Consider the following 13,757-nt stretch of genomic DNA (forward strand, 5'->3'; position numbering starts at 1 on the left):
CATCACAGTCTGTTATAGACAGAGGCAAAAAATGATGCACATGTGGCGCAGCAGTAGAGGTTATGGATGTACTGTGTGGTAGTGGTGCAACAGGTATGCAGGCTGTATACAGGATTCACAATCAGGCTCTAAATGGTTGTGCCAATGACATGTTTACCAGCCAAATCTGCCTTTTCTGGCTTCTACTTCTGAAACTATTGTTTGTATTTCACTATTTTTTCTACATTTTCCCCATCACGGCCCTCTTTGCAATGAGTGACAGCTCTGTCCACTGCTGCAGCGCTCCAACAGAGCTTTCCTTATAGAGAAATGGGGGTGTGGTAGCATGCTAATTACTGATAGTGTGCACCTGTCAATTTTTGAATGATTCTGATTCACTACCATACACACGGTGGTAAGAGCAAAATTGGCCGATGCACACGTGTCATGAATCTGACTGTAATTTTGCGTGCACACTTATTTTGTGAGCAAAGAATATTTCTACTCACATATTAGTGAATGAGACCCAATGTACTTACACACAACAATGTTCATATAACAATAATAATAATAATAATAATATTTACTGTTATTATTATTATTATTATTAATCTTTAATCTTATTGCTGCAGCCAAAAATATAAAAAAAATCTGAATTGCATGCAAAAAAAGCAATTTTCTTTATATATAAGGCTTTTCAGATAACTGTCTCTGTACCCAAAGACAGCTAATGTAAATGTACTGTTCCATATATCAGCTGTACATTTCCACATACCCAATCTATATTTTCAGCGTTTATTTGGTAAAGTAACTACAGTGGGAAAAATAAACGTCTGTAACTGCCAGCTTGAGTTTGTAAAATATTGGAGATTTAAGAGTATAGCATGAATTGTAAATTAAGAATTTAAGCTGTGAATTGGCATATATGTTAGACTCACAGGAAGACCAACTGATTCATTAATGTTGATTTTAATTCCTTTGAGAACTGGAGAAATTACAGAATCTTCCTAGGAGAAACAGGGAAACCAGGAGAGGAGGCTTGTCTATGTTAGCGGTTCGTGTACCTGTACGTAGAGCAGGTTGAGCTGGACAGGGTCTCTGGAGTCCACATTCTGGTCTGAGTAGAAAAACTTCCTCCTCAGCAGCAACATCTCTGTCTCCTCCACACCCTGTTCCCTCAGCGTCCGGCCATGGTCCAACCAATTCACTGAGGAACACAAACAACTTCAGCCTGACAAACGCACGCTGTGTTTTATCACACACTACTGGCTTCAGTTAGTTTAACATCTGTTCTCTTTGAGATTACAGAATGACTTTTCTCACTGCTCACTCACCCTCTTGGAACATGATGTGTGCAGAGTTCTGAGGCAGGTGATCACCAGGAAGGCAGGCAAAATTCCTGGGCATGTTCTTAAGACCTGCACTGACCTTCTAGCTCCAGTGTTCACGGCTATACTAAACCTCTCTGTGCAGCAGTGTGTGGTCCCCACATGCCTCAAGAGGTGCACTATTGTCTCTGTAACCAAGAACCCTTCCCTAGCCTACACTCACCTCTGTGGTCATGGAGTGCTTTGAGGGGCTGAGGAAGGACTACATCTGCTCCTCTCTACCTAGCAACCTGGACCAAGTATAGTTTGCTGACTGGCCAGGACAGATCTATAGACAATGCTGTCTCTTGGGTACTGCACACCACCCTCACCCACTTAAGACTGCAGGGAGGGGGACTGTTTAGATTACTGTTTAGACTTCAGTTCAGCTTTAAATACCATAATTTCCACCGGCTGCTAAATTGATGGACCTGGGACTAATCACCTTCCTCTGTGCCTGATCCTGGACTTTCTGACTGCAAGAACCCAGGTGGTCAGGGTGGACAGTCACACCTCCAACCCCCCATCCTTAATACAGGTGCCTCCTAAAGTTGTGTACTTAGCGCCCTGCTTTACTCATGTGCAGCATGACTGTTTGGATTTGAACAGCTCCAACTCCATTAGGTTTGTCTGTTAAATTGCTGAGGCCATAGTTGTGATAGGCCAGATCACCAAAGATGGGGGACCTGTCAATGTAGTGCAAGGCCAAGACTCTGAACATGAGAAAAACCAAGGAGCTGGCTATAGAACTACACACTAAGGAGAACTGATGGGAAATTTGTGGAGAGCAGCTTCAAATACCTGGAGTCCGCATTACAGATGCAGTCAGCCCATACAGATATGTTGGGCAGCACAGACAGCACCCCAGTCTCTCTGGATCTGACAGACCTTCTACTCTGGTGCTGTGGATTCTTCATGGATCGGTATTGGCTAAAATAAACCGGATCAAATGCAGATCCTTCACTATGCTCTGTTGTGTTTTGTCCAACTCAGCCTGCTAGTGCTGAAGAACTGCTCTCCTTTACAACAGCCAGGCTCTACAGTTCAGCATTTAACTGCATATGAGTGAAAATTAGAGTGTGTGAATGTGAAGAATTATTTGGGAGCACTGCTACAAGAGACTACAAGTTCTGACACAGAGGTCAGAGGTTGACAAAATACACGTAGTTACTCCAACGCTATGTTATCTGTCACCTCTTTTCTATACTGCTCTTTGCTATTAAGCAAAGAGCAGTATAGAAACCATTCAGCCAGCAGCTTCTCATTTTTAGCTGGTGTTGACCATCATTTTCACTAGTTATCAGCTGTCACTAATTAATGTTAATTCTGTGAATAACTTGATGACAGACAAAAATGATCATGTCTATTGTCTGCCGAAAGTGCTCTCTGAAGCAGATCTTCTTGCAAGGGAATAACTCCACTCTGTAATCCCACTATACAATAGAAAGTAGTGTTTTTATAGTTCCAACAACTTGAACAGAGTGGTATGTCTTCTCAAGTGAAACATTATATCACATCAATTTTTGGAGTTGCATTCTCCAGTTAAACTTTCATTCATGCCATATCTATTTTATCTAATTCTATCTAATCTAATTTAAGTTTATGAACTTAATAGGGCCTTCAATGTTTGGACCAAGAAGCTTGTGAAAGACAAACTTAGTTGACACCTATTATTTCATTGTGCCAGATGAATTACATATTTGATCAATATTTTGGTAAATATAAATATCAGATCAGATTCAGACATTATCAGTAGATAGCCAATATTAAAGGACATGGATTAGGATCAGGCACAAAAAACATGATTGGGACATGCCTGGGTTTGTAAATATACAGTATACTTCTGGACCATTATTTATTTTGCCAACTCATCCTGTTCATAGGCCAAATAGAGGGGAAGAGATGTATTAGCCAGTTGGCTGTCACAGGTGGTGATGCACTAGTCTCAGCAGACTGACCACACCAAACACAGCTGTATCATCCAACACAACTAGGAGATTCATCACTTCCAATAACACCAGGGGTCTAATTTATAAAACAGTGCCTAGGATCCATACTAAAAGTGTACGTTCGCACAAAAGCCGAAAATGGCGTGCGCCAAAAAATAATCAGATTTATAAAACCATGCGTACACAAGAATGCACGTATATTTACCTTATCACAGGCCACTTGGAAATGTGCGCACATGGATGAGCCTCATATCTCGCCCTCTACACACCCACATTCAACCATAAATGGTTGATGCAAAAGCATTCATGAACATTGATGTACATGTGTGAGACAGCACTGATGAAATGTTGGGCAGACTTTAAGATCTGAGTTGGCTTATATCTTTTCAAATTGAAAGATACTTATGGAATAATTATGGCTCACTAGTAGCCCAAGTACAGATAACACTGCTGGTTTGTTTACGATAACGTGGATCTATAATTAATGTTTGATATTAGGTGAAATTAAATGTGTGAGAGGATTATTACACAATCAGGGGAAATCGACGACACAGATGTTGAGGTGGTGAATTGAAGCCAATCTTCTAAATGTTCGTATGCATGGGTCAGAGTTTACATACAGGTGCGTACATTGTCCCGTCAAATTTGTTTTATAGATCACAACTTTTGCGTGGGAATGGGTGTACGCCTCTTTCAGGCCCCGATTTGTGCGTACGCAATGGTTATAAATGAGATCCCAGGTCATTGTCGGCACATTGCAGTTTTACCACTGTGAAACTGCAGGCCATGAAGTAAATGTATTAAAGACAGTGAAAGAGAGAGTTTGTTTGTATCATACATTCATCATCTGTATGGAGCTTCTGCTTCAGCTTCTCCATCTTCTTGTCATCTCTCAGCAGAGTCTTGTCTCTTTTCAGGGTGCCTGTGGTCTCCTCCTTCTTCTCCTCACCAATGTCCCGAACCAGTGAATACTCATCATAGTTTGTAATGCCTAACACAAAAACAAATTCAGGTTAATACTCTGACTTTAAAATTCATTACCCAGAGGTATCAATATATTCTGGAAGTGGTGCATTGATAGACAGACAAGTGTTGTCCAGGTGAGGTGTGAGCGGTGTATGACAGAGCTGACCTATTCTAGCACAGATGGTCATGAGCATGTCGCTGACAATCTTGGAGTCATCCACCATTACAGTCTTCACTGTGCCGTCCAACATGCGGATCTTCAGAGGCCTCTGCTTCTTCTTGTACTCCAGAGTGTCCTGAGAGACAGAGGAGACAAGTCATGAGCTCTGTGTTATTAGGCTAGATATCAGAGAGCCTGACAGATCTTCCCTGAACAAACCAGAGCTGATTCATTCTGATGTCCCCAAAGGTGACATTTTCAAACCTCCTACAAAAAGAAGGTCTTAAATACTGTAGGGGAGGACAGCTTATATCAACAGATGGCTGGGATTGGACTTCATCTTTAATTATGGAACTAAACTTTAAACTTGTTTTTTTAATTACAAATTATATATCCACACTTGTTCCAGACAATGTTGCCAAATGTCTAAAAGAGTCCTAAGTGGTATTTTTGTTCACACATTCTGATCCCAACACAACAGCCAAAGACCCCAAGTAAGACTGGACTGCCAATTGGGCAACATGGGTGACTTCTCCAGGGCTCTGGAGCCTCAGAACTCCAGGGGCACCAAAAGATCCAGGCTCATTGTGTGTCAGCTGGTTTGTGCTAGTTTCAATCAATCAATCAATTTTTATTTATATAGCGCCATATCACAACAGAAGTCATCTCAAGGCACTTTTCACATAGAGCAGGTCAAGACCGTACTCTTTAGTATACAGAGACCCAACACAACATCAACTGATATGATACAGGTCATGAGGGAGATCCTGCTTTGTTACCTGATCTGGAGGACCTGCCGTTTGGGTTTTATCGAATGACCACACAGCAAAGCTGGGGCTACAGAGTGTTCCATAATATACAGAGAGGTGGAGGAATAGGGGTGTTAATAGGGGCTTAGTAGCTCATTTTTGGCCCTGAGGCCCTCTGGCCCTCATATATTTCTAGAATAATGCCACTGATATTATCTTTGATGCATATTGTTTATTAGAGATGTATGATTGTTTATCTACACTAGACTTTTGCCACTGCAGAGAATGACAAATTTTGCCATTCTTCTATTTATTTTCTGTATGGGAGGCCTTTATGTGCTTAAGGTGAAGTATTGACAATCAAAGTCATTCATGTATTATTATTATTACAATATGGCTGACGGTACTGCTGTGCAACAGAACCTGTGGAACTAATTTGCAAGAAATCTTCTCAATCCTCATTATTTCCTCCACCAAATTTTCACAAATGATTTTAATTGGTTTTTTTTTGCAACACACAAAAGCGAAATTGTGACTGAAACTGGATTGAGTCTGACTGTTTTCCCTAAGTGCAGTTGGGGCCTACAGCTAAAGGTTCTCCCAAGCTGCCAAAGATGGCTGGTGGGAGGGAGAAAGAAAAAGGCAATGTACAATACATCTCACAGGTGCAGGTGTGTGAACTACTTCAGCAATAGAAAGCTTTTCATAAAGAACTGCTACAACAGCAAGAAAACAACTTCAAAGTTTATGTGCACACTTTCATGGATACAACTAACACAAAAATTGATACCATTTTGAAAGAGCTGCAGAAAAGCTGACAGTACCAGTCTGTCATAGCACTGTAAATTAAATTAAGCTGGCATACACAAAGTGTAAGTGGTCAGTCCAAATGTCACAATGTGATTATTGATGGTATCCCTGAGACTGAGAATGAAAGGTGGTCACAATCAGAGGAGAAGGTGCTGACATTCTCCAGGGACAAATTGGACCTGGATCCCCCCACCATTGGGATGGAACAAGTTCAACGGGTTGGAAAAGTGTCTAAAACAGCAGATGGTTTCCCTGGAAGACCTCAACCTCTAATGGTGAAGTTTTTAAGGCTGTAGGACAGACACAGAATTTTGGGCAATGCAAAAAAGTTCAAAGGATCAAAAATTTTTATAAATGAGGAATACCTAATTCAGTTCAGCAGAGGGGAAAGGAGCTGCTTCCTAAGATGAAAACTGCCAGAGAAAGAGGGGACATTGCTTTTCTACGGTATGACAACCTTATCATCCACAAATGGCATTAAAGCGAAACAAAGGGAACTTCTAACCGTTGACATGAACAATACGCACTAATACACACACATAATAGATAAAGGTAAACTTAGGGTGGGAAATACATTTCATGTCTATTGCTGCTTTACTTCCAAAGAAAAGCTTAAAGGAAATATTTGTAGTTTAAGGAACAAAGTGTATGAAACTACTGATGTATTGGTTTAAAACACAATTAACATCTCTGCAATATCCCCAACACATTTGGACAAGACGTTTGATGATAAAGCTGTGTCCATACAAGGGTATAATCTATACACAAAGGACAGGACCATGTATGGGGGCAGTGTAGCTTTTTATGTTCAAAATCATATTCCTGTGAAAATTAGGGAGGACATCATGTGTAATGAAATTGAGGTATTATGGCTTCAAGTTAAGTTACCTGATATTAAATCTATTTTAGTGGGCTGCTGCTATAGGCCACCAAGCTCAAACTGTAATTATTTAAAAGCTAGGGGTGAAATGCTGGATTAAGTATGTGAATTGAATATGGAAGTTGTTTTTACAGGAGACTTAAATATTGACTGGCTATTACATAATTGTCCCTTAAAACATATTGTTATGGTAACAACTGGTTACCATTACTGACGCATGCTGTTTGAAACAAATGGTGACGCAACCAACTAGACTAAGCACCAACAACAAGGGTATCAACACATTATCTTATAGGATCATATTTACTTGAGTGAAGATGATTCATATACCAAGGCCGTTCTAATAGATTGTAGTGATCACAGTGTAGTGTACTGTCAAATATTTTGGTGAAATGTGTTTAAAAAATTGGATGAAACAGAAAATGTTGTTCTAACAGCACAAATTACAGTAAGACACTACATATGACTGTGGACTCACCGTTTGATCAATGTGAACATCATTTAGAATGCGTGATGTCTATGATCCAAAGAATGTCCAAAATAATTTTGGTAGCAATTGAATGAAGACTTGTGGAGATGTTAATTGGTTTTGCATATTTTTAAAAATATAGAGTGACGGACTTCTGAATTGGCGTTGCCTTGTTTCAGTGAGGCAAACTTCTGTCACAATTCAGTGGATGTGCTGAAAAAAATTTATTTAGATTTATTTAGATTTTTTGAAGTTCGGAATGCGAAATGTCTAGAAATTTAGATTTGTTGTAATAAGCAATGCCCACTTTAATAAATCATTAGAAAATTTTATGTATCGACTGAGTCATGACCCTGGATTGTGCGGACCAAATTTCATACGAATCTGTGCAGCCAATTATGAGATATGAACTTATGCATTTGTGGTGCACCCCTAGTGGCAGAATATCCCAGGACTGTGTAGCGAAGCTCAGACCTTGCATCCGAATATGTGTACCAAGTTTGACAATAACTTAAGACAACTTTGATTTATGAGCGTTTATATAATATCATTTATGTAACAGATAAATATAAAACAGATTTATTTATTGAAATTTCCTTGATAACTTTTGATCAGTGAAGTCCATAGATGATCCTGAAAAAGTTTCCAGACGATTGGCCCAATGGTTTGTGATAAGTTCTCAAAAATAGTTTTTTGAGAAAATTGAGAAAAAGACGCAAAATTTGACTTTTTCGGGCAGAATATGATCAGAGCAAAGATGCAGATAAATTGAGAGATTAAAATGATGAAAGAATTTTGATGCCAGGCCAAGCTGTTTTCAAGATAACTGCAAAAACATAAACTTGATTGTTACAGCACCACCTTGATGTCAGTGTATGTCATTGTATGTGCCTGAGTAGTGGGTGGAAATTGCAACCCACCTACCAAATTCTTTTGTCTTACAGTTTTTGCTGCACAAACACTTGTAGCAGAGAAAATAAAGAAGAAAAAGAAAGAAGAATAATGAGAACAAAAACAATATGGCTCCAGCAGGGTCGCTGCTTGGCCCCCTAATTATGCTTTACAGTTAAGCAGGACAAAGAATGATGGGAAGAAGCTTCGGAGTACACTAAATAATATAATGGGAAGAAACACCTCTCCACAACCTAGATTTATTGAGTGTGTGGGTTCCTTTATCACAAAACCCCCAAAAATTGCAAATTACTTGAATGATTACTTCAGATGCAAGGTATGTAAATTAAGAAGAGAATTATCACATGGGACATACAATAGCTTATCCATTTTTAACATAAAAATCATATCAAGGATAAACCCTGCCATTTTGAATTCAGTAAATTAAAAGTGAAAACAGTGGATAATTTAATAAAGTTAATATGTAATGACGAACAACTAGGGATTGATAATATAGATGGTAAACTCATTCAAATGGCTATAGACTGTATTGCACACGCAATTTGTCCCATACTAAATACCAGCCTGAAACAATCAATCTTTCCACAAGCTCGGAAAGAAGCAAAAGTTATTCCACTGCCCAAAGACAGGGAAACTTTAGTGGCCCTGATAGTCGTAAGATCTTTGAGAAGGCAGTATTAGATCAAATACAAGAACACCTCTCAGTAAATAATCTGATAAAAGCCTGTCAGCATGCTTACAGTAAGGGACACTCTACATGCATAGCTCTAGTGCAAATGACAGATGACTGATACTCAGATCTGGACAACAAAATGATCTGTGGAGCAGTTGTATTAGATTTTACGGCAGCATTTGATGTTATTGACCACAAGCTTCTTCTGGAAAAGCTTGAGTGTTAAGGATTTAGACCATCTGCAGCTGCCTGGATGGAAAGCTATCTGGTAAATAGATCGAGTCATCTTTAATGGAAGTTACTCAGATAGTGTTTCTCCACAAGGGAGCTGTTTATGTATTCCAAACTGATACTTAACATATCCAAAACAAAAATCATAGTATTTGTATTTGGTTCAAATCATTCTTTAAGGGGAGAGCCAAATCTTAAATCTTAAAAGCAAGTAAAGGAAACCAGGCTATTGGGCATCACTCTTGACAACAAATTGTCCTGGTCAAAATACACTATTGTCAATAGAATGGGCAAGGCATTAACTGTAGTAAGGCGATGCAGAAAATACCTTACACCTGATTTAACTAAACTTGTATTAAATACTCTTATTCTTTCACAGCTTGATTACTGCCAGATAATAGGGGTGAATGCCACAAAAAATATTTAAGCAAACTCCAGCTAGTACAGAACAAGATGGCACGACTTGTTCTCCAGTGTCCTTATGGTACTAACATCAATAGCCTGCACTTCCATCTCAACTGGATAAAAGCTGAAGACGGGCTGATCTTTACACTTCTACTTTCAACATGGAAAGTTTTCAATCCAAAACTCCATCATATCCATACAGTCAATTAAAAAACTATTTAGAGTCATATACATATGCAACCAGACAAGCAACAGAAGGCCAGTTTTCACTCCCCAAAGCAAACATTAATTTCCAGTGAAACATGGAATTCTTAACCACTGCTACTGACTACATTAAAGCAGAAATAAATGTTTAAAAAGCAAATAAGCAAAAACACCTAGGATTTCATATTTGTAGGACGTTAGACATATGTGGCTTTGTAGTTTTTGCTGTTAACTCTGTTGAGAGAGTCACGAGTGTAAGTTTTACTCATAAATATTAATGTTATTCTCTAATATATGTTTTGTAATGTTTAATGTATGCTTTTAAATGTGTACCCCAGGAAGACTAACTGTGCTTTAGGGCACAGCTAATGGGGATCCTAACAAATAAACAAATAAAAGTGATTTGTAGTATTAATGGCTGTTTCAGTATGTGAGAGTGACTCACCCCATTCCTCAACATGTAGTAGTCCAGGGCCTTTCCTGCCTCCAGCCAGATGCCTTTCTTTGGGTCTTCATCAGACAGAAAGAGCCCGTAGTCATTGGCTGCATAAGGGAACAGAAATACTAAGTGAGTCACTGTAAGTGTGTTTCTTGGCATACATGCACATCTGGATATGCAGCCACTGCTTGTGCTGGATGTAACTTTTAAAATATGTGCATCAGCTTCTCCGTCCATGTTAACCAGGCCAGTAGGTGTGTGGATGACCTGTTTCAACAGAAACATATGCTCCAAACATATCAGGTTACACATTTCAATAGATGATGACTGGTAGAACAAGATAATTGTACTATGTAATATGCTGTAGAGTAGAAACAAGCTGTTGATTTAGGCAAAGTCAAAGACACTGGCTTCTCACTCTTTGTCTTTCTAAGAGTAAAATGACTTACAAGTTGGGACAAGAAATGCAGAGAGCTGCTGTCGAAACAGCTTACGCAAAAAAAGACATAACTCTGCATGCATGTCAGCTGATGCATGTGTGGAGCAGAGAGCTATTCTCAGTTTACAGCAATGTTGCTCTGCAATGCAGCTCTGCAGAGCCTGTAATAAACTAGACAAAGCTAGCAAGGCCACAGTTCATCTGTGAAATGCAAAAAATGTTTCATTTCTCACTTAAATATCATCAATGTATTTAACGGTAGAGTTTAGCAATGAGGCAAAAAGAATTTCAAGCCATAATAAAAAGATGTTGACATCAACATGATTGGTCTGGACACGGCCTATGACTTTTAGCCCCCCCGTTAAAAAAACACAGCATGCTCACTTATATCAACTAGTGCAGTGCCCATTCAAAACATGCCTGTGCGGCACGGGCCGATTTCTCAATACCTAGAGAGAACAGTGCCTGTCCCCTAAACACCTCTCATGCAGACTATCGGTAGACGCTACAATTTACCGATGCTCCTTAAATGCCTCAAATGCAGGCTATCAGTAGACGATACAATTTACAGATGCTCCCTAAATGCCTCACATGCAGAATATCTGAAGACTACAATGGTAGGCCAAATTTTTATTCACAGGATGGCAAAGTCATGACCCGCCCTACTCTGCTTCTGATTGGCTAGTACTTGGTGCCTTTGTTGGTTGGGTTGGTTAGGTTTAGGCACGAGGAGTGAGATTGGTTAGGGTTAGGGTAAGAATATCAGGGTAAGCCAATCAGAGGCAGAGTGGGGTGGGTCATGACTTCGCCATCCTGGAAAAAAAATATTGCCAATGGTAGTTGTTACTATGGTTGTAATCCCATCTCTGACCACAATGTGGGTTGTAATGGCAGAGTGGCGCTGTCCATATTTCTGCTCGTTGACTCCACGAGCAGAAGAAGAAGCAAATCAACATTGTTTACAAGCAGGTAGTTCCCAAGCCCTCAGGAACAGCGCCAGGCTGTGAAGCCACTTTGACATAGCAGCCAAACCGTGTAATTCCAACATCACGCTACGCTATTGGGCCCAAAAAGACTTTTTCCCATAGACTTACTTTGTAAAAGAGACATCAATAAGTCAGCCAATAAATTTTTTTGAGTATCACAACCCCCGCAAAATGACTTGTCTCACTATCAGAATTTGATCTATTTGGTCCAATTTTGAAAGTCTAAAAGAGCCACATGATTGCATTGTTTTATCCCCAGCAAAAGTCACTAGTGTGCTTGCTCTATGGGCCCAGTGATTCCAGAAGATCCAGGTAATTTTATACCCTGTAGTCGAACTTTTTTGGCTTCATGCACTACTGAGCAACTTTCATAGGAATGAATGGGGCCCCATCTCCGACGCTGTATCCGGATCTCTTTATACATCCATGGTAGCTCCTGGTCTGAAAAGTAAAGCCAATGCAGAAGTGGTTTAAATCTGCATTCTTTCTAATGGCCAGCAGGGGGTGACTTCTCCTCCTCTCCTCACAATCCTCTGACTCCTTAGAGCGTCCTAAAAGACGCTCTAAGGAGTCAGATGTTCAGTTTTTCCAGTGAGTATATTTTGTTTAATGGTTTAAGGCCTGTTTTTCGCTAACAGAAATTAGCATTAGCACTATCACTGTTAACTATAGATTGTAAATACACCGTGTTAACCAAGTTAGCGGCTAGCGCAATGGGTAAAATCATGGTGACTATGTCCTTTTTTTTTTTTTTTTACAGTCTTTGGTTGTTTATGAGGTAGTTTTATATATTTCTCTAGAATCGCTCATCCAAACAACTTCACACGGACATTGCACTTCCTTGATTTCCCAGCAATCCACCTGCTATATACGAAGGACAGACAGACAGACAGACAGACAGACTGACAGACTGACAGACTGACAGACTGACAGACTGACAGACTGACAGACACGCTGACAGATGGACAGACATACTGACAGATGGACAGATGGACAGAGATTTCTTGCTTTATATAGAGAGATGGGACGTGCCAATGCGGGGGCACTGGCAAAAAAAGTGGTTCAACTTTTGCTGCAATGAATGTTATCAGGCAACATACTCACGCTAAATGTTCTGGACCGTACTAGCTTCCTTATATCTGGGTATTTCAGTAAAAAAAAAGACTTTAAATGGACACAAAAAGCAATGAAATAACAAGACATATCTACCTAATCTGAGTGTATCAACAACTCTAAACAACACCATTACAATGTAAACAACTTCTAGCCCATGTCTGGGGTGTGGTTTCCCATAGATAGCGATCTTATGAATGAAAGCAGGAGTAAATTGACAGCCAACATCAAATGAAAGAACTGCAGTTTCACAGTCATCAAAAATCTAAACATTGCAGGGTTTCCCCAGGAAACTGGTTAGAAGAGCTGGTCAGAAAAGTGACTTAATTAAAGAGAAAAACTGAGTGTACAGAACTACTTATTAGTGGTGTTAGTATTAGTATTTTCAGTGGTGGATGAATCTCCATTTGGTGTTCTAGTGATATTTGTAGTGTAGTTTTTTTAAGTCACTAGAATGTGAGCCTTATAGGTAAAATGTAAGACTTTTTTAAAACCTTTTTTGTGTTGGGAAGTTGCGCTGCATGTGCGCTGCTCTGTAGTGTAACTGGGCAGTGGCCCTGGTTTTATAATTATCATCATTGCAGGTAAGGTATATTGCAGAAAATATAAAAGCTGACTTGGAAAATTCTGATTTGGGTACAGCCATAGTTGTTTAATGTAGGGCTGCAACTAATGATTATTTTCACTACTGAGGAATCTGTTGATTATTTTCTTGATTTGGTCTATAAAATGTCATGATATGATGAAAAATGTCAATTAATATTCTCAAAGCTCAAGGTGATGACCTTAAATATCTTGTTTTGTCCCAACCAACAGTCCCCAAGCCAAGAATATTCAGTTTACTGTCACAGAGGACTAAATAAACCAGAAAATATTTGTGTGTGAGGAGCTTTTTCTTCAAAAATGATTCCAAACAAAAGAATCACACATTGGCTTGATTAATCATGTCTGAGTCTAAATGTAAACAAGACAAAAGGTATGTTTTCTCTAAAACCATGGTACAATCTCCTAACACTGATATTCTCA

General features: G+C 39.4%; 1 protein-coding gene across 1 annotated transcript in view; it reads right to left on the reverse strand.

Moving 5' to 3' along the window:
- tln1 (talin 1) overlaps nt 1–13,757 on the reverse strand; it is a 107,046-nt gene that overhangs the window by 55,715 nt on the left and 37,574 nt on the right. Inside the window, exons 4-7 of the mRNA XM_042394404.1 lie at nt 10,200–10,297; nt 4,428–4,557; nt 4,134–4,286; nt 1,044–1,186 (exon numbers count right to left, since the gene is read on the reverse strand). Coding sequence (XP_042250338.1) covers nt 1,044–1,186; nt 4,134–4,286; nt 4,428–4,557; nt 10,200–10,297 — 524 coding nt within the window. The remainder of the gene's footprint in view (nt 1–1,043; nt 1,187–4,133; nt 4,287–4,427; nt 4,558–10,199; nt 10,298–13,757) is intronic.

The sequence above is a fragment of the Thunnus maccoyii genome, chromosome 19 (assembly GCF_910596095.1).
Source record: "Thunnus maccoyii chromosome 19, fThuMac1.1, whole genome shotgun sequence".
Lineage (NCBI taxonomy): Eukaryota > Metazoa > Chordata > Actinopteri > Scombriformes > Scombridae > Thunnus > Thunnus maccoyii.